The sequence below is a fragment of the Scleropages formosus genome, chromosome 15, assembly GCF_900964775.1.
Source record: "Scleropages formosus chromosome 15, fSclFor1.1, whole genome shotgun sequence".
Classification (NCBI taxonomy): domain Eukaryota; kingdom Metazoa; phylum Chordata; class Actinopteri; order Osteoglossiformes; family Osteoglossidae; genus Scleropages; species Scleropages formosus.
The window spans coordinates 3,965,937-3,987,818 of record NC_041820.1 but is presented as its reverse complement, the minus strand read 5'-3'; the positions used below and the strand labels follow the sequence as shown (position 1 = coordinate 3,987,818).

General features: G+C 47.5%; 1 protein-coding gene across 1 annotated transcript in view; it reads right to left on the bottom strand.

Moving 5' to 3' along the window:
• The window catches only part of mdga1 (MAM domain containing glycosylphosphatidylinositol anchor 1), a 119,524-nt gene that overhangs the window by 44,448 nt on the left and 53,194 nt on the right, over positions 1 to 21,882 (bottom strand). Inside the window, exons 5-8 of the mRNA XM_029258564.1 lie at positions 12,439 to 12,635; positions 10,573 to 10,705; positions 1,498 to 1,767; positions 164 to 493 (exon numbers count right to left, since the gene is read on the bottom strand). Of these exons, the coding sequence (XP_029114397.1) occupies positions 164 to 493; positions 1,498 to 1,767; positions 10,573 to 10,705; positions 12,439 to 12,635 (930 nt within the window). The remainder of the gene's footprint in view (positions 1 to 163; positions 494 to 1,497; positions 1,768 to 10,572; positions 10,706 to 12,438; positions 12,636 to 21,882) is intronic.

Sequence of the window (21,882 nt, the reverse complement as noted above, 5' to 3'; positions counted from 1 at the left end):
GGGAGAGTTTGTGTCCTCTAGCGGTTCCAGGGAAGAGGTGATGAGCGGAACAGGCAAGGCGGCATTGAGAGGAAGGTGGCGAGACAGGCTGGGACTACCCAAGTAAGAGTGGGAGAGACGAGAAGAGTAAGACCGCTATCCTCCGCATCCCTGCAGGTCTCACCGCTGCTCTGCGTGATGTTGACATCCACCCTGAGCTCAGGAACGGAGCTGCCAGGAAAGCCGGCCACGCAGCTGTACGTGGCCTGGTCGCGGAACTTCATATCGATGATCTCCAGGCTGCTGGTCCCCGGCACCATGTCCGGGTCGCTGCGCAAAAACACCAGGCTGTCAGAGGGCACCACGGGGACGCCGTTCTTGTACCACGTGTAGTTGACCTTGTCCTGCGGCTGGGCGTCCACGTGACACGAGATCTTGAGGTCGCGACCCATCTGGATGCTCTCGCTATCCTTGTTGGAGTCCGGCGTGATCTGGAACGTCAGGTTCCTCATGACTGCGGAGAGAGGAGCGCGTGAGACGCACACCTGGGCGACCGTCGCTCACGCGCAATCTCTCAAGGCACGTTTCTCGAAAAAGCAAGTTATCTTAAAGCACAAAGCGCTTTGCAGACAATTTTCCAGAGGGAATCACACAATAGGAGGAGTTAATTTGGTAATTCTGGACAAATTGCAGCACAGTCCCCAACCCACAGAAGGGTGTATGTGAAGGAGATGTTAATTCGGTTATTGCCTGCTTCCAAACATGTACCTGAACATCAGAAGAAGACATTAAATCAGCCAGAAGCTAATTACAACACAGGCACCTGGACATCTGAAGGAAACACTGCAGCATCGAAGCCGAGTCTAATTCGCTACAACTTCCGTATAAATCATCTTAGCAATTGTTCTTTTTTTTTTTTTGCATTTAAGAATTTAGGCAACATGTCAACCATTTGTCCTTGATTTTGTAACCGAATGAAAGGAAATGAGAAAACAAAAACAATTGCCCTGTCTCTCTAAAAAGCGTGATGAATGGACTCGCAGGCGGAGCAACTTTAAACCATATGGTATGTTTCGCCGCTGAAAAAACCTGGCTTTTCCTGCGGCCCGTCTGCAGCTCACCACCTGTGCTTGTTTGACACGCCGGCGCCCATTTGCAGAGAAAACAGATCAAGAGCTCCGGCTGTGCGGACGAGCGCGATCCGTCTCCGCGTAATTAGTTCCATTCCAGTTGAATTAATTGGAGTAAATAAAGATGATTAAAAGGGATAAAAATAACCACGGGTCACTGGGAAAGTCTTGTGTACCAGGGGCCCGGATTGTAAGGACGCTCTTGACCTTTGTGTTTAAATTTATATGATTCATCAGTATAATTAAAGAATTGGCAGTACAGAATGAATGAGCATGCACACACGTGCAGACACACACTGGGAATATCAATCAAAGCTGTGCACCAGAATACATGCATGAATACCAGCTTTTGCAGTGACATTCAAGACGCACGCACCCACACACACACCTCTGACGATGAGGTTGACGTTCCTCTTGGCAGGGTTGCCCACGTTGTTGACAGCCGTGCAGTTGTAGTATCCGGAGTCGGCCGAGGTGACGGCGCGGAGCGTCAGGGTGCCCCCGCGGATCTGAGCGCGCTGGGGCAGGGGGCCGGGGTAGCGGGACCATGACACGGCGGGGGTGGGGTTCCCTGCCGTGACCTCGCAGGACAGCGTCACATCCCGCCCAGGGTCCACCACGAGGGTCTCGTTCACAGAGAGACGCAGGGCGGGAGGGGCTGAGGGAGCGAGCGAGAGGCAGAGAAAGCGTTGGAGCCTCGTGCGCGGGGCGGCCGTGTGTCACAGCCATTGCTCTTTCAGAAAATGCCCAGGAAATTTATTATCACTCATTGACCGACGGGGTAAATTGTTAGAATACATAATGGGCTGTAATTTTCACAAATTCCTCCCATTTACTATAAATAATGCCGATGCCTCTCCTGCCACCAGGGCGACATCTCCGACTTCCCGCGGCACAAAATAAACTTGGATCATTTACTTTATTATTTAAAAGTGTTAATGGCGGAAAATCATAGCATGCGCTAATGGACTCCTAAAGGCAGATCTTCCCTCGGAAGCCATTAATCTGTATGACACAGAGAGCGGCCCTTGAGCTGCCTTGATATTGGCACTGCTTAGCATCACGCTCTAAAGGAGCCGTTTTCCCCAGATATCTCCTTCGCCGCCACACCTGTCTTCTCTAATGAATCGACCGAAGACGCATTCCATAACCGGTATTGATCAACAGGGAAAAAGAATCAAAGTGCAGGCGATCGACTCGATTGATTGACAGGTGGTTCGCTGACCAAGGGGCCGTTGTGACGGAAGCTGGCGGGCCGTGATGAGAGGGTTCTGTCGATAAAAGGATGAGATGGCCCGTTGCTGGCCGACCGGTGTGCGGGCCAGCGAGCAACCGGTCCCTGGGGCCTCTGCTGCTGAGGGCTCTGCTGTGAAAACATTAATCTTCCAAACACCCGTGATCAGCCCCCCGACTGTCACTCCAATTCATTATGCTTTGTGTCGCCCTGGCAACGGCTGCGGTCCGGACGTTGCTTTCACGCACCGATGTGCTCTCGGGGAAGAGCGGGATAATCCCATCTGAGGACCCCAAAATAAGCAGTGATTCATTAAGGCGCTCTCGCGTCAAGGGTCCTCTAATCCTCACTTTGCAAGGTTTCAATCACCTTGATGTACGGGGGGCCTTCCAGCTCCGATGCCTCTCCTCGTCCACCCCGTCGCCCAGTCAACCCTTCTTTGCTCTTTCACACTAGCCTAAACCACGAAATGGAACCCTACAGTCCCGATGCCACAGAGACATTGACATGACACTAAACTGACTATTCTTCCACGTTCTCCTTTCATCATTTGCATACAGGAGACTGCAGGTGATGCAGAAATCTACAGTATCAGTCAAAAGCCACCAGGTGTGTACATCTGCTGTTTTTTTTCATAACTGATGCAAACAGACCGTAAGTCTGAGTTGTCCTTCATTTTCTTTCTTCTACAGGTAAATCTTACACACCTTTGAGGTGTCTTTTGGGTTGGTATCTTGCTGAAGAATGAAGGACTGTACAAAGTATCTCTTGGAAGCCATGCTGATTGAGATCACTGAAGACTTGTTAAAGTCTTTAGCAAAGCAAAGCAGCCCCACAGCATCGCACTCCCACCTCCATGATAGATTGTTGAAGCAACAGAGATGCATCTCGTGCCGTCAGCCCCTTCCTTTTTTACAAATACTCAGTAATTGCACCCAAATATTGTAATTTGGTCCAAATGACCAACTTCTACTCCTCAAGAGCCCATTTTATTCAGGTTAAGCACCTTGCTCAGAGACACTACAGCAGGAGGTGGGATTCAAACATGGGTCCTGTGCAGGGTGGCATTATTTAAGTGCTACACCACCATTAGCTATACCAGGATCATCAAACTACATCATGATCAGATGAAGGCATGAACACAAATTATATGATCTTTACAATCTGTACAGAAACCAAAAGCAGAGGATAATACAAGATGTTCATAAGTTATTGATATGATGTGATGAAGACTGAATTCCCTGAGAGAAGAGCAAAGTCAGTGAATGGCAGAACTATAACTCGATTACTACAGATCATGTAAAAGCTTTCGGCTTCTCAGTATTCCAGACGAAGTAATTAATGGTGACCTCTACGTACCCGCCTGGTTGGGGGCGCTGAGACCTCAGCAATGAACTTTTCCCATTCCGCAAAAAGTCAAGTGTTTCGCCAGGAGAAAATGAGTCTATGCCACAGCTATTAAAGAGACCTTTCTCCCATTATTGTTAAAGCCTGATAGCATCTTGCTGAAAGCGATTCACTGCAGTGGGCAATGTGTGTGTGTGTGTGTGTATGTGTGTGTGTGTGGATGGTCCCCCGTACAGCACAGCCCACTTCACCAGTGTGTGCCGCAGCTACCTCTTGTTTGGACAAGGAATGAAAGCGATCCCTTTGAAGGGGAAATAACAAGATAGACTGATAGAGGGAAAGAGAGAGGGGGAGCTGGTTGGAAGGAGAACAAGAATTCAATTTCCTCAGAGGCATATGGTGTATGTGGGGATGGGGTCGTGGGCGTCCCACCAAAACGGAATTGACACCCCCTTGCAGGGGCTTTGAGCTACTGAAACTACCTCTGTATCTGCAGGTGTAAAACCCTTTGGTAAGATATGCATATACATATATTATTAGTATATTTTATTAATCTGACTCCTTTGTCCAAGGAAAACTCAGTATCAGATAAGCAACTTTACAGTAATTTCCCCATTTATACAGTGGGGTGTTCTTATTGTATCAGTTCAAGGTAAGTACCTTGGTCAAGGGTATGCAGCAGGAGCAGGTATGCAAAGTGATGCCTCTAAAAACTACTATGCCACCCGCTGACCCAGCTAGTGTTGCTGGAAATGCATTTGTAGGCCGTGTTGTGGAATTATCAGAGCAGCCATTCGAACCTTTGAGGGAACTACACCATCTGCTGCCTCTATTTCAGCCAGAGATGATCATCATATGAATTGCACAATTTTACAATATGATACTTTCAATGAAATTACAAAGATCTTCTTGAAAATAAGCTGGAAGAGAAAGAAACGGTTGAAAACGGTGCTTAAAACGCAGCATAATTTCAGCGAGGTTGCGGGGGACCAGGCGGTCGGGACCCCGACACGGTGGGGGTGCCAAACTCCAAGTTGTTAGCACTCAGTATGACTTTTAGGCTGCAAAGTTCTCGAAGACAAGAACTTGTTTCTACTTCAGATTCCTTTGGACGCGAATACCAAAGCAACGACAGACGGTATTTAGAGAAAGGTCTTCTCTGGTACATGCTCTGCTGCCGAAGTGTCGGGCGAGAAGCTCTGCATCGTGATGAAGGGAGACAAGCAGATGCCTCTATACTCCACTGCCTTAGTCAGAAACATGGAAACCACAAATAAAATGGATATTTCCTGCTGTGGCCTGAAACGTAGACACCGTCAAGCAGTCAGGAAGGCGGCGGGTGGATCACACACGGGTGTATTAAAATGTTACCGCAGACGGGCCCTACAGCTTGACATCCTTCAGTCTAACAAACATGCCGCAACACTAAACCAAGCGTGCCGTTGGAAAAATCAATTTAATAATCGTCATCACTCTTATGTACTTGGCAATTCATTTCTGTGAAATTCGTGGATGTCTTAGACGACATTTTCAAGCCGACGACGCGGCAGCGTCGAAGCCACGCTAACCGTGGACTGGGGTGGGGGCGGGGTGGCAGCATCCAGCCGAGAACAGCAGAGTTCGGGTCATAGCCTGGCAGGCAAAAATAATTACAAACCATAATTGTTTCATGAAGCGATCACACAGGGCAACAGATGAAAAGTAATTAGTAAAACGCAAAATAAGAAATGACAACAAAATCATTAAAGCAATTTATTGCCAGTAATTTAACCGTGGCTGTTCCAATTAAAGAAGTCAACTACATTATTTGGTTACTTAGTACAAATCCTTATTTAAGTTTGTTCTGATCCTTCTTCAAAGTGATCTAAAAATAATTTTCACTTATAATTTATTCCTGACAGGTCCCAAACTTCTGTCACTTGTAACACTATATTTTTGTGCACACCTGCATATATTCCTATATGGAGAATAGATGTATATTAATTTCTTTAATTGTAGCCCATTCTCAGTTTTATACTTTTTGGACTCAAGAACACCGCACATTTTCAAAGGGCTGGGGGAGGGATTCCAGAACATTCCCTACACTTAGCAACCCACTAATAACAGGAGTGATTATTATTATTATTATTATTATTATTATTATTATTATTATTATTATTTCCATTTCTTCATTTAGTTTGTGCTTCTCTTCAACTTTCAATGTCATGCTGCTAACAGTGATTTGCCCATTTATACAGCTGGGTAATTTGTTTTATGTTACAGCAGTAGGAGGGATTCGAACCTGCAAAAATTATTTATCTCACACTTTCCTTCAGGGGGGTCTTAAGAAAAATATAAGGTTTTTACATTAAACTACTTACAATTATTTACCCACGTATACAGCAGGGTAATTTGTACTGTACTAATGTATTGTCTGCAGCAAGTGCTGTAATGAAGGGTTCTACAGCATGAGCAGGGATTTGAACCAAATTCCTTCGACCGCAAAGCAGCAGCACTAATCACTACACTACCGGTTGACTCCTGTCTTTATTAAAGAGGTGTAGATCATCCCTGACAAAGCGTCCCGTCCTACCCCAAGTGACCCAGGGGACCAGGTGGCCCAGGATTCCCTTGCTGTCAGTCAGCAGCATTACTCTCACAGGTGGTGTAAAGGTCAGACTTGTCGCCGCCGAGAGGGGAAGGAACCCAAAACTGGCCGCCGTCTGGGAAAGCGGCCTTGGCAATTAGGTCAGCCAATTACAGCTGGCTAATCGCTAAGAAATTCCCCGGGACGGCTGCAGATTAGAGCTGGCAAATCGCACATTTAGATGGCTTCTTAACTAGCCGTTTATTAGCCAAGCGTTCGCGGAGTGTCGTTAACCCCCCAGATAAGTCACTGATGATACATGAAACGCTATTTAGGGAATTGCGCGCCGATCCGGCGTATCAGCGCAACGGAAATGTGGGTTAGCGCCGGGCCTTTTTGACTGCGAATCACTTGTGGACGCTTCATACGTGCGCAGACAGCGGAACGAGAGCATAAATAAGCATATTTGATCTTAGACGCATATCAGCGCCTGGTGCTTAAACGCTACTTTGGGAGAAGGAAGGAAAAAATCGTCGGCTCTTTGAAATTAAACGTGGCCAACGGTTAAATCTATCCAGTGTTCACTCGCACCGCAGCTATTACAAATCTATTACATTCCTTTACTTTGTATTATTGACTGTTATTAAGCTCACGTTTCTCCCAGGCAACTTACACTGTTAGGTTTGCACACTGAGCAAATTACAGTGATTTACCCCTTTATGCAGGGTGATTTTTACTGCAGCAATGCAGGGAAAATACCTTGGAATCTCCTTTGTAAAGGAATACTTCTAACCACTATGCCCTCTACTGCCCCGACTAGTTCTGTTGGAAAGGCATTACAGGCCATGCTATTATTATTATTATTATTATTATTATTATTATTATTATTATTATTATAAGGACGCAATATGAGTTCCATCCCAGCAACCTTACCATATGTCAAATTTGTTGTGTCGCAAATTCCCTTATGCTCTATTAAATAAACCATGAGGATATATAAACAATTAACATGCATGAATGCTGTGTGGTATAATGGGGCTTTGTTATATTTTTTCAATAATGGCATGCATTATTAGAGTTAAAATAATACTGAAATAGAATAATAATAGAAGAAATACAGTATATTTTCATTCTTCACTATTATTTTCACTTTCATTTCTAAATCTGTCGTCTTTTGCTTTTTCTTTTCAGCACCACCAGAATGCTCACATTTTCACTTGCGAGATATTATGAATAAAAAATAACCTGAAGGGAATTGCCCTCAGTCTGGCTGGTCATAAGTCGAATGTGTCACAGCTGACAACTTGAGGACTGAATGTTGGCTGATCGTCCCCTGAAGGGTCTCCCTGACTGCTTGGAAAAGCACCCAGACCACACCCCTTATGACAAATGATATATGATACTGTATGTCATAATCAGAAAACAGAGGTGCAAACCAAGGGGAGAAGGGAGGGAATGCTTTGTGCACTTCTCGATAAGACCAGTTTATCTCGATTCGCTTAATTACGTTGAGGTTATCTAAAGTCCCCCTTTGTAAATTTTCATTTAAAACTTCTAAAAAATGCACCAGCAGGTTCTCAGGGAGCACCTTGCAATGTCTCCACAGGACGCAGAAAACCCATAAACGCTGAGAATTGTTTCTTCGACCTCCTGGAATCTTCTGGAAGGTCCTCAACACGACCACATATTTCACAGTGCGCTTTTTTTTCTCTTATTGTCACAAAACTGCTTGCAGCACCAGCTGCAAAGTTGGACCTCATGATGTCTTGGTGCTCTGCAGATTTATCAAAGATTAAATCAACGTTTTATTTCTTTTTTTTTTCCCCCCTCGACAATAGGACCGCGCAAACCCTTCTCAGTCCCATGCGAGGATTGTTATATAAAATCAATCCCTCTCCATTGTCCAAAGAGTCTAAATCGCACTGTGAGCTTTTCTGACTGGGCCAACACTAATCTGACAACGACTCACTGCACTGCTGGGGAAGATGACGTGTGTCACATGTAGACGTGATGGCGAGCCGTTAGCATTAGCATTAGCATCAGCATGCTAAGGGATGGACAGCGGGAAGTGTCGCTAAAAGGTGTGATCTCTCGCTTTCTTTCTCTCTCTCTCACCCTTTCTCTCTGTCCATCCTGATTCCATGTTATCCCAGAACCACCAGGTCCAGGTGGGTTGGAAAAGGAAAAGTCCTTTTGGATTCGGACCTTGGTAACGGTACTGGCGGCATACAGTGGGCCTGTTTTTTTCTTTGCTGGTTCTTGCAGGTCCGGGCAAGTCTTCGGACTTGCCGTAATGCCAGGACACATCGATTGGATGGAGCAGCAGGCTGTACTGATGGTGTGTAATACCAGGGTGTATTGATCCACGGGGTAACCGGAGCACTGGCCCACTCTCTGTCCCTCGGTCTCACTCTAAAACCCACAACTCCAAGCCCCGAAATTCATGTGCGGAGCCAAAGTTTTGACCAACCCTCAAAAGAAATATACACACATATGTACACACTATATAAAATCACCTGCCAGAATACATCATGTGTTGCTCTTACGAATCCCTCATAACCCTTTTCTCCAACTTGCTATGTTGAGTCTGTACAATAAAATCTGGGCCATTTTTCTGGGCCAGCTGGGTCATTTTTCCTGTTTCAGTTCAGGGTAAGTACCTTGACCAAGGTACCTACAGCAGGAGGTCGGATCTGAACGTGCCAAAGAAGCAGCTCTAATCACTACACCACCTACTGGGAATGAGTCCAGCAGCAAAAAAAAAAACAGGTTAAAAATACAGCTTATATGATTCTTCGAGTCTGTTCACCTGCCCACATGGCTTCAGACAGCAGACTCGGTGCTTCTGGAAGTTTCTCTTTCTCTTTACTGAAAGTGCACCTCTATATGGTCCCTTCTCAATTTTACACCCCATACCTAAAAAATAAAGAAATAAAAACCAGGCTTTCATTTCCGGCGCCAGAGCATCTGTTTCTCAGCACGCGCTCGTTTCACGGCGCTCGCTGTCCGTCGCCGTTGTACGCAGCGTTTGTTCGAAGAGCCCTTTCTTGCAGCCCTTTCATCCCATGCAGCTCTTGGATTTCAATTTCTGCCGCGCGACACCATCTCCCGTGCCCCTCTAGAGCATGGCGGGTGGGGGGCGGGGGGCTCTCGAGGGTACGTCCGCGTCCCTGAAGTTGAAACACTGCTTTGAATCCCTTTCCCTAGAAGTGGGAGGGAAGCTGTGTGGACAGCAGGTGGCGTAGAGGTTAGAGCTCCTGCCTTCCTGTTGAAAGACCTGGGTTTGAACCCCTCTCCTGCTGTAGAACCGTTAATCAAGGCACTGGCACTGAACTGACACAGTAAAAATTCCTCTGCTGTGTAAATGGTAAATACTAAGTTGCTTAACACTGTAAGTCACTTTGGAGGGAACTTGGGGTGGGGGTGTGGCTTTTACGAATCACCACTCTTCATTCTGCTTCATGACGTCCTGAGCAGAACCAAGAGAACCCAGTGAATACACTGTCATGTCACTTTTTACCGCTGTAATTTAACTGATGTGAATGCGGTGGAGAAAGGCAAAACACCATCATTTATTCATAAAGCTTTGCTCTTCTTATGGATTTTCTCTTCGACGAAAAGAGAAGTTGAGTATCAGCACATGCTTCTCGTTCCCGTTCGCGGGAAAAGGCCCCGTCACACGCTCATTAGCATAGCGCCGGAATCGCTCGCGTGCAGAGGCGTGCTCTCCGTAGCGACTGCGCCGTGCTCCCGGCCATTATTTACTCCTAATTGACTTCTCCCTGCACTAATGATTTATGCATGAGGGTGACCTTTGACCTCCGCAGAATAGTCAAAAAAGATTTCAAACGTGGCATTTATCTCTTTATCATTAATCATAGTCCTTGGAGACCGCTAAAAATAACACTTGAAACACATGAATGGACTCGTAGGTTAACCCCCCTGCAAATGCGTTGCCACCAAAAGGATGATTCAAGCTGGCAAAATCGTGATGTGTTCTGAAATCCCTGAGGGGGCTGTCTTTGCGGCCTCGAGGCGTCGTCAGCAAGGAAACATTAACTCGGGGAGAGAAAGTAATGGGATTGGGGAGGATGGGTAGATCTGAAGTCAACAGGTGACGTAATGCTCAAGGGTGGGAGCTGGGGGGGGGGGGGGGGGGGGGGGGGCTGTAGGAAGGGCTACGATGGAGTCGGATGGAGTGCGATGGGAAAGAACGGGCAAGGATTGGGTAGGATGTGGTTGGATGGGGTCGGATGGGGTAGGGTGGAGTGGGGTGGAGTAGGGCAGGCTTGGAAAGCTGAAAGGCAGCGGCTCACATGTGGCGTTGGTGAGCTGGAAGGTGACGGAGCTGTCCGGGATGTCGCACACGTTGCGGACGGACACCTGACAGGTGTAATTGGCGAAGTCCTGAGGCCGCAGGTTCTTCAGCTTCAGAACTTTGGTTTCACCCTGGGAGAGTGGGAGGGGTCAGAGAGGAAGACAGATGTGCACGGAGACGTGTGCACACATAAGCATGGACACACACAAACCCGCATACCAACAGTTGGGTTCTTATATTCATATGGTAACTAATTCATTCTTCCATCCATTATTATCAAACACTTGGCCAAAGCAGGGTTACGGTGGTCCAAAGTCTATCTCAGAAGCATAGGGTGTGTGGCAGGCTACACTCTGGATAGGAAGCCAGTGCGTCACAGGGCAATCACACACACTCATTCCCACACACACACATACACTAAGGGCAAATTAGAGTCACCAGTTCACCTGAAACACATGTCTTTGGACTGTGCAAGGAAACCAGAGCAGCTGGAGGAAAACACAATCCCAGGGAGTCAGGCATCAACACTGGATCTTATTGCATTCACTGCGAGCACCATCTGACCCGACAGAAATTAAATGAAATAAAGCAGAGAGCGTGCTGGTTCACTCGGGAAAGATGGGGCTCTGACCCACAATGCACCTGCAGCGCTTCAGCCCTGTCTGCCTTGAACACGCCCGGAAATCCCAACAAAAGCGAAACAAATGGATTTCATATATTAAAATGTCTCCAGGTCACACGAAATCAACAGGATGAGTAATTATCATTATTCTAATAAATTATAAGGCCATCAATCCTCTCCCGCCTCCCGACGCAAACGACGCTCTAATAACAGTGTTTGGATTATGAATTCATGTTTCATCCCTCTAACGTACCTGCCTGAGCGCGTCGGCGAGCGCGTTGTTCTGCTATTTCTTTACCCGTTGTAACTCAGCAAACGACCCTGGTGCTAATTGAACCCGAAAAGGGGGGGGTCTTAGGAGCAGCTCAATTTGGGGGGAGGGGACCATTATACTAACGACATAGACTGGCATCCAAACAGCCCTCAAAAGGCCAGATGGTAGTGTGATTAAATCACTAGGTGTGTGTAAACACACCATTTCGCAAGCCTCCACACACACACACACACACACACACACACATTCTCTTTCCTCATTAGAAGGTGGGGAAAGGGATGGTTGTGGGATCAGCCCCCACCCCCTGCCGTCCTGTGCCGCTTCCTCCCCCTGCTAATACTGGAAGACAGCTGGAAGCTGTTAGTTATCTTGGCCACCGGGCCTTGTGGGGGGTAAGGGGGGGAGTATAAAAATATAACTATAACAAAATACATAATTCTGTATGTATATATATATATATATATATATATAAACATATACACTTTTTTTGGATTTTTAAAAATATTTTTATATTTTACATTTTTTATTTTTTGCCTTGGTTGGGGTTTCACAATAGCGCTGTCTTCAATGAGCAAACAATTCTTAACTGAACTGAACACTTATAGAAGTAAAAGAAAAAGTTTTACTTCTTTATATATATATATATATTTTTTTTTTTTTTTTTCTAAGATTAGCTTTTGAAAAAGGGATTTTGTTTTGAGGGGACAGCTCCACAGGGTCTAGTTTACTGTGATTTTCCTCAAAAATGTCCGCACTAGTTTACCAGTAGGCAGTTATGTACTCACACTCACACTCACACACACAGACACATACACACAAACACACATTTCTCAGTGGTACCAAAGCAATAAGCTCCTTGCCCACTTTCAGAAGTGCTGAGGGTAGACAGTGCCTTTGGCCTGTGTGTGTGTGTGTGTGTGTGTGTGTGTGAGAGAGACAGAGAGAGAGAGAAAGAGGAGGAGCCTCACCTGTGTGTACAGTGGCTCGTAGATGTCCACGCCATTGTCCTTGCTCTGCTCGATGGGCGTGTTCCCCCGCTTCCAGATGAAGCGCGCCGGCGGGTTCGAATTCACCGTGCACCGCAGGAACACGGTCTTCTCCTGGTAGTAACTCCCACGGACATCGCTGATGGTCTGGTGAACGGTCAGCACGGGTTTGTCCAGGTCTGAAATATGCAAACAGAGTGGGGCGCGGTCGGTCGGCTTGGGGGGGCAGAACGGTGGACCACCCCGCATACACGCACCTACAGACATACCCCACCGCCACGGTCAGCAAGACCACAGAGACACATTTGGTCTTCCTCTGCAGGTTTCTGTGCCATGGCTGAGAGAGACATATAGGAATGTGAGGAGCTCAGAGCCCAAAGGGCCTCGAACCAGTGCCCTACCTCGAGTTGCCCCCAAGACTGCTCCCAGCTGTGTTTCATTGTTAGACCACAGCGTTCCTCATCGGTCCAACCAGGAAGAAGAAACATGGTATGCTTGACCACATAACAGACCACACACTCCCATCTCTTCCCCACACATGGTTTGCTATAAAGTGTGTGAACAATAAAAATTTTTTTTTAATTTATCTGGCACCTTCTTTGAAATCAGCTTACAGCGTGAGGTTTGAACATACACTGATTTACCCACAACAGGGTCATTTTTACTGTATCAAATTAAGTTTAACTACCTTGATCAAAGGTACTACAGCAGGAGGTCTGAGCTCTTCAAACCCAAGAGCTTTGATTGCAAGGTGATGGTTTAACCACCACGCCACCTGCTGCCCGGTGATTAATGTTTCAGTGTTGGATATTTGAACTCCCGCTCAGTAGCGACTCTCCGACGCGCTGCACACACACTGCAATATCATTAAAAGCACATGCGGAGATGAGATGTGAACCCAGCAGACGAAAAGAGGGCTCCGCAAGGCGTGGGTTCTGGCAGACGCGCTGCGTGTCACTATTTTCTCATCTGGCACCCTAGCGGCGCCGAGCAACGCAACACAGCATCATAGACAGCGCATTAACTATTAAAAAGCTCCGCGCTTCGCCAAGAGCGGAGATGTGTGCAAACGGCAGCGGTGACACCATGATTAACATGAAATAAGCGTGTTTTTATTTTTTTATACACCATCCTCCCAGGAACATGTGTATTTGGCCACACCCAACAAAATGGGACTCACACCTGCCGTGCATCGGGGCTGGTTGTTTCCATGGCGATCAGTGTTGTGGGCAGGGCCATGGAAGATGGGCTGAAGAAGGAATGGGGGGGAAGGCGAAGAGTACGGTCTACTCTGACCCGTTGGGGTTGGAACCACTAGCGTGAAACCCTTTTTTGGCCGAAGGAACAGCCTCCTTTTGTTTTATTTGAAAAGAAGTGCAGCATTCATGGACTGCATAAGCTGATCCCCCCGCCGGCGTCGACCGCACGCCTCTCCGAGGGGTGCATCTCTCCCCCCATCCCCTCCCTCGACCCAAACTCCAGTGCCAACTGCCAGAGCAGCCAAGCCCACGCTTTTGGGCAGCGATCAAACGCCCGTAGTCTTGGCGACCTGCCCCCCCCAGAGCATGCTGGGAGTTCTGCGCACTGCCAGTCCCCCCTGGCTGGCGGTCAGTCCCTCGGGCGCTTCACTTGATCTCCCAGCACGACCAGTGTCACGCCTGTTCAGGATAAAGTGAGGGGTCGGGTTTGAAAAGCCCCTTTCCACGATCTCCCTCCTCCACACGCGACCCCATGAGCTCCCTGCCTTTCATCGTATTCCCAGGCGCCCCTTGTGTGCTATCCCTCGCCCTGGCTGGAATAACACGATCAAGGTCCTGCCTGTGTCCCGCCAATGGCTCCCAATGCCCGTCAGCGACGTGGAGGAGCCTTAGCTCTAGAAACGTTCTAGAAATGTCTGGAAACATGAGTAAGAAGCAGAGACTTTATCAGATGCTTTTCTCCAAAGCGACATGCAACTCAGGGTAAACAAAAGTGCATCATGAGCAGATAAAGAGCTGTAGACACAGACAAAAGACTATCAAGGAATAGCTTCTGTGTCTGACGCCACCGTGTTGCTGGTTCACACTCCTCAAGTAGCTGCCTATAGAAGTGATACTCAAAGAGCAAATACGTACATGAATTCAGCAGATGGTGCTGGATTCATTCATGGAGCTGTCAGGAGAGAAATGGGTGTGAAAGAGATGGATCTGAGATTTTTCCTGAATGTGAGAGGGATTCAGCCGCTCTGAGGGGCAGAGGGAGTTTATTCCACCCCGATGGAGGTGAGGCAAAGAACCAATGGACTTCCAGTTTTGGACCCCTCATGAGTGGAACCACTAAGGGCCCGGAGGTGGAGGAGCACAGGACGCCTGTTGGGGTGCAGGGGGTGATCAAGACCTGCAGGTGTTGGACAGAGACTCCATGGCTGCACACAGGTGAGTCCAGGTGATTCTCGCCACTGTTGGTCACACTGTGTGTCAATGGCAGCTGCTCAGTGAGAAATCTTCCAGGACCCATCCCACAAGACACGCCCCCTTGCAGGGCTCCCCGCAAGTCTCCGAGGCTTAATTAGCCGATGACCGAGAGCAGTTCGGGGAAAATCTGTGTGCTCGTCTAACATGCTGTGACCTTTGATCTCTCTAATCCCTGTTAGAGGAGGTTTTATTCTCAAATCCCCTTTGATTTCCAATAAACATGGCCTCTTTAATAGCTCCGCAGGAAGGATGAGCTCCCGTACCAGAGGAAGTAGCAGGAAGAGGGTAGTTTGAGGAGAAAACACAGAACAGTAAGCGGAGGAGGACATAGGAACAGGAAACAGGAAGTGTGGGACAGGAAGTGGAGAAGGAAGGACAATGGATTTTGTCTAAAATTACAACAAAAAACAATTCAAGAACATGGACACAGAACAACCAAACCAAGCCAGGGGAGGACAGTGAAAATGGGAAGCGCAGAATAGGATATGAAGGAGAAGGGGAAAAGGAAACAGAAAGTGCAGAACAGGAAGTTGAGGAGGAAGGATAATAGAAACAGGAAGTGCAGAACAGGAAGTGAAGTTTATGAGACAAAAAAGTACCTTGTTGAGAATGGCGTTGGGGGATATGATGTCGAGTGAGAGGGACAAAAAAGCAATTTGAATTACATAAGGTGGACGGTGTGGGACCCAGAAAGCCCTGCAATAGCGTGTGTGTGTGTGTGTGTGCGCGCGTGCGTGTGTGTCTAGGGCTGCAGTTTTTCATCTGCTGCTTGTCAGTCGAGTGGTGGATTGAGTCAAATTCTCTGACAAAATAGAGACAAAAGAAGAAGGCGGAGGGGGAGAGGGTTCGAGGGGAAGCGGTGCGGTGCAGGGTAATGAAAAAGAAGGAGGACGGCTGAGAGACAATAAGTTAAAGCCCCGAGTGCTAGAGGGAGCGTGATACACAGAGATAAGGCGCCAAAGTGTATGTGTCACTGACAGAGGTGGTGGAAGATCCCTCGGAATTTACTGTGCTGCTCCTTCCTTTCTCCGGAACTTTCCGGGGAGGGGGGTCATTAATCTGGGGGAAAAAACAAATTGATTAGGCCAAGACAAAGAGCGAGACGTGTACGCGGACGTGGTTCCGCAGGCAAGCGCGAGCTGAGCAGAGCGGGTTACGGACGATAAAGGAACGGAGGACCGAACAGACACAGCGAGAGTGTTTGTGTGTGTTTGTGTGTGTGTGTGTGTGTGTGTGTGTGTGAGTGAAAGAGAGAGGAGAATACAGTAGCTGTGCCCGCATTCGCAAGCAGGGCCGATGTATCGACAGAGGCGGCCTGCGCTTTTGATCCAACCAGTGTCTCATTAATTATTGAGGACTCGGCAGGCGCTGTAAACGCGAGCGCACAACGCGCACAAGCCCTACATTTCGAAATAATGAGGACATTGTGAGCGCTTCAAACGACGGCAAAGCAAAGAAGGGACAATCTGTCCATTTCTATGGACTTTTCAAACGGCGTTGTTTCCCTCCGTTCCCTCCCTCGTTCCGTTTAAAAAAATCAAGATTTGCGTTTGAACTTGTCTCTGAAGATAAACGTCAGTCTCGGGGGGAGGAGAGGAACGGGCGGGAATGAAGCGAAGGACAACAGCATCGGGTGAGGGAGGCACCTGTTTTGTAAGTCTGAAGGTGGGTTTACAGTTCGCGACAGTCACAGCCTTGTGTGCTTTATATATCCAATGAAAAACGACCATCTGGAGCTGCCATCGTTGAGACCTCCATACTTTTATGTTGACCACTTTGGTTGCTATGTGGCAGCAGGGGGCGCAGTGGTTAAAGCTGTTATACTGCAATCAATGGACCCAGGTTCAAATCTTACTCCCTCTGCAGTACCCACCCAATTTTAACCAGCTGTGCAAATGCGTAAATCACGGTAATTTTCTTAGTATACAAACCAATCATTATATATTGCTTTCAGGAAAGACATCTGCTAAATAAAACATCATCATAATGGTAATGCGCCATGAATGAGGCCAACTATAAAAATGTAAGTAGGCTCCATTTTAAAAACCACCGTTGCGTAGTGGTATTTTCCCTTCATGTGCATAATTTTCCCCCCCATGTACCTCCACCTCATTCCTCAGCTACTCATACTGAAGAATGAAACCTGCAGACATAACACGACAAGAGCGAAGCCCTTTTGTCCTCTGTATTTCCTGGCAGAACTTTCCTGCGATGGTTGTAATTACTACACCCAATTCTGGGGTGGAGGTGGTGGAATACCTGCACATGACAACAGTGACTGAATAACATGGGCTTTTTTTTTACATTTACTCATTTAGTTGATGCTTTTCTCCAAAGCGACTGACAATCTTAAGGTTACAGTTATTACAAACATACAATTATTTACCCATTTATATAGCTGGGTAATTTTTACTGTAGCAATTTAGGGTAAGTACCTTGCTCAAGGGTACCACAGCCTGAGGTGGGGATCAAGCCTGTGACCTTTGGATCCAAAGGCAGTAGTGCTAACCACTACACTTCCAGCTGTCCCTTTTTATTAATTAAATGTCATCTTTAATACATGTAAATTTTAAATTTGTTTCATTTTTATTAAAACGCAAAACACGAAAATGGCCCCTTTCGGAGCATAAATGTACACCAGGCATTCCCCAGAAAAGGCCGGACAAACAACGTACAGTATGCTGCAGGGGACTCTCCTCCCACTTGTGTGAGGACCAGCTGCTTCATAAAACTATTCAACAAGAATAACAATTCAACAACAACTGTCCTCATAACTAGGAGCAGCTGCCTCTCATTATCCAATGTAATACCTACGACAGGTAGATGGACCCATCATTGCCTATTTACCTGGTCATTCCAACCAATTACAGGTGTGTCCCCTTCTCACCGGGATGTGAATTCTCATTGGACAGGGAGGAGGAGGCCAGGTGTCACCTGCGTCATGGCAACCAAAAGAGAGTCTTGTCCACTTATCTCGCATATGTCCCTGTCCTCTGGGACAACAAGAAGGTGAGGGGATTCCCTTCTTTACTCCCCAGGAGTCCACAGCACTGTAGTATAAGCAGACCCTTACCGCGGTCAGGCTGCAGGCATGCAGTTCTGTGAACCGAGATTCTTCTGGAACATTCTTTACCTGGGGCCACTGTCCTCGCTACACAGCCTTGCATTCAAAATGCAGTCTCATTAATAATTCAGGTTGCTGTTTGTCTTTTTTTTTTTTTTTTTGCATGTGGGTGTAAGAATGTGTGAGTGCCGAAAACACATGGGTGTTTGTCTCCAAGAGAGAAGGTACGAGTGAGTAATTTAACAAGAGAACATCCCAACCACCCTCACAAAATAAACTCTTCCTGAAGGTCCCTCCAACTGCTGGGGCAATAATATGTCACCATAATTCAGGGAGCACAGAGCGGGACCGCTTTATTACCCCATATATCGTTTATTTAAACGGTGCCTGAGGGCGGCCGAGGAGCGCGGTCAGGGAGGCATTGAATCGTTGACCCTCATCGACAGCACATAAGATGGTAACCAAGGGTCAAAAGGTTAGAGTTGGTCCCTGGGGGCATCGTGGTGAGTAGGGGGCACATCTGTAATTGGTTGGAATGACCAGGTACATAGGCAGTGATGGCAAAGATTGGTGAGGGTGGTTGGGTTGGCCACTTTCCCTCCTGCACAATACCCACTGCACCTCCTCAATTCTTTATTCTAATGAGGAATTGGAAGCAGTGCTCAGAACCGGCGGAGCCTGAAGAACGGCTTTAATTAAAGCACAGCCTGAATCCCGTCGGCAAAGCGCAGAGTCACGCACTCCGTCCCGACGTGTGCCGCAGAGAGCCTCACTTGCCGAGCGCCATGGACCTGGTTGTTTTTCTCCTGGTCGAAGTCTGGCGGACTCGCGCAGCGGACACCGGCTGCCCGTTTAATTGGATCGGTAAAGAATAGCTGCCGCCAAGCGTTTTTAATGCTGCGCAGAGATTTCGACGGCTGTGCTATTAGTCACACAATGGGCCGTATTGACTTGGTTGTGAGTCCTTAAATGCAAGGTAATGAACCTCTCGCACGCCTTTGCGGAGGGGGCGCTAGAGCAGAGCACAAAGGCAGGGGGGTCACCGCATCCAGAGCCATCACTGTAACGGTGAACCACGGTGACACTGATGGCTCCTCACCAGAGGAAGGTAGAAAGGACTTCAGCTTCGCATCCACCTGGCGCAGATCGAACACAGGTCGACCGTTGAGAGGAAAATGCTGTCCTCCACCCCGTCTCCAGGGGAGCGGCATCGTGCCGCATTGCACTGGCCATGTATTTAGCCGTTATCCAAAAGAAGAGCTACAAGAGATGCCCTGAAAGAGCGGCGACCAGTAATTCAGGCTACCGCGCTCAGGAGGTTAGCAGGAGGACCCCCTTCTGGGACCAGCAGCCTTCCATCCAGGGGGGTTTCTCAGGCAAGGCGGCAGACAGGCCCAAACCAGAGTGTGTGCTGGAGCGGCGCGCAAGGGCTTCTTTACGGGTCTCGTGGCGCTCCGCACCAGTTATTGCATATTTTCACTATCGATTCGCACAGCGCTCCCCGACAAAAGTGCTGAGCAAGCCAGTAAATGTTAACGCAATTTAAGGCGTCCCCCTTTGCCTGTTTATTGTCTTATTTATTTATTTATTTATTTATTTGCTTCCTTAGTCTTTTTTTTAACAAGGCATGGCTTACCTTCCGGCAATGGGATAGCAGTATAAACTAAATGCCTGTCTCTCTTTCTCTCTCACTCAACCACCCCCCCTCCTTTTTTCTACCTTCCTCGTCCACCACGGAGGTGCCAGCTCCCTCCCTCCTCCACGCCTCCTCATCCCCTTCTTCATTACCTAACCTGACTCCCTTGTGCTCAACGGACTGTAAATTAAAAGTGGGACCAGTGAGTGGCAGGGTGGGGTGGGTGATGGGAAGTCCAGTGGGGACTAGGAGGGTTGGGGGGGATCCATTTACAGGCGGCAGCGATAGCATTAGGCCGCGGACGAGCCACGTTCTTCAGGGACAATGAGGCTATATTGGTGCGTGTCAGATGTAAATCAACACTTATAAAGTAACAGGCAAATGAAAAGTATCAAGGCCATAAAACATATTAGGATTGCTTTGGTCTTCGGATGAAATAAGTGCGAACGCATCCCAGAGGAACGTGCCTTTGAAACCGGAGCCTGGAAAGTAAACAGAATTTGCTGCTAGAATACAGTGCCAACACTGTAATTCAGAGAGCGAGGGAGCGATCTCTTATCTTTCCGACTGTATCGATGCTCATAGAACCGAACACACCGGCTCCTCGGCTCATGAACACAACTGCAACCGAGGCGCCTTTTCCTCATTCGCTTTCTTTGTGACGCCAAAGTTTTACTACTAAGTCACTAAGTCACTATTATGAAAGATTAAAAACAAAGACATCCTTCAATTTACAGGTTAGGTTCTGCAAAAGTCTTAGGGTTAGCTATAAAAATAAAGGTGTTTTAAAATTTTTAATATTTGTTTTGAGCTAGAATAAAATTAAAACTAATTTACAATGATATTAATAAAAATAAAAAAAAAACCTGTTGTGTCCACAAACTGCTATTCAATACTGATTGTTGACCAGCTCATCCCTTAAACATGTTCAACATTCATCATCTTGGAAACTATAAACACTGTGGAAGTGAGCTGAATTATGGTGGACTCATACTTGTATCGTGTTTGGATGCTCTTTACTGTCTTGGCTCGGCTCGTCCCTTTTGTTGTGCTACAGACAAATGTCAGGAAATAGATTTGAGGAGAAAATGAAATTAGAGACTAAAAAAATAAATTGAAGGTGTGTCTTCAAAAATTCGTAGCTCGACTGTTTGGATGATAAGGTGCCGCTTTAGAGAATACGTACAGTTTTACATGGGGTGAATGTTACAAAAATCAACATGGTAAATAGACGCGATTCATAAAAATGATGGAAGGATCATACGGGGCCCTCTGTCGTCCATCACGTGTGGCCCCTGTGTCACGGTGCTGCCTAACACATGGGATGAATCCACTTTCTAACAAAGTGCGGAGCAGGCCAGAGCCTTGCCTCCAAAGGGATTAAAAACAATAGGATCACACTTAAAAAGTCAGGGCAGACCCGTGAGTAACGCACCATTCCGGAAAGTGCCATTTTTCAGGGACAGCGTGACAGTAAAACGGGGCAGAAATAGAAAGCTGAGCTATGTGTACCCCCCTCAACGCAGTTCTTCCTCGCCCCACCCCGACTCCTTCACATGTGATTTATGGTGTACTTAGACCAGGACTCGAGCACCATAAAACACATCCTACTGCTTTGCTCAACTGGAAACTTCCAAACTGTAACTCGGACAAGTCAGAGACACCGGGAGTCAAGTGAAAGGGATTCAGAAGAGCCCCAGATTGGGGCCAAATGAGTCAACTGCAGGGATTCTGCCCCCACCCCCCCCTTCCGGAGACTGTCTGAAGGTGCCACTGCTACTGTCGAAGCCAGAACCTCTGTCCACCGGTCAATGGATCGGGATTTTTTATCCCGGCTGTCTTCAGCCCACCAGGCACCACGTTATCTCTGGACATTTCCTGACAATGTCCCCATCCAAAATGAGACTTGGTTCAATTCCCACGGCTGTAGAAACGGAATGGACGCAGTTGGTGCACATGCACATTAAAGGTCCGCTCCCTCCCAAGCGCGGTGCAAACAGACAGCACTCGCGGCACTGCAGCATATTGGAGACATCTGCTCCGCTAGTGTGAAAAGGCCCGGGAGGAAACACAAAACACCTACATGGACATTTTTCATAATCGCGTAATATTAGCATGCCCAGGAAGGGTGGGCTGCCAGTTGGCCTTAGACCCCCCCCAGAGGTTTTTCTGTTTCTCGTGTTTCATCCTCGGGAGTGTTGTTTCCTCTCCTCCGCTGCCCTCTGGTTCTTTCCGCTGTCGTTTTTAATCACGCGTCGTTGTTGCCTTCTCTT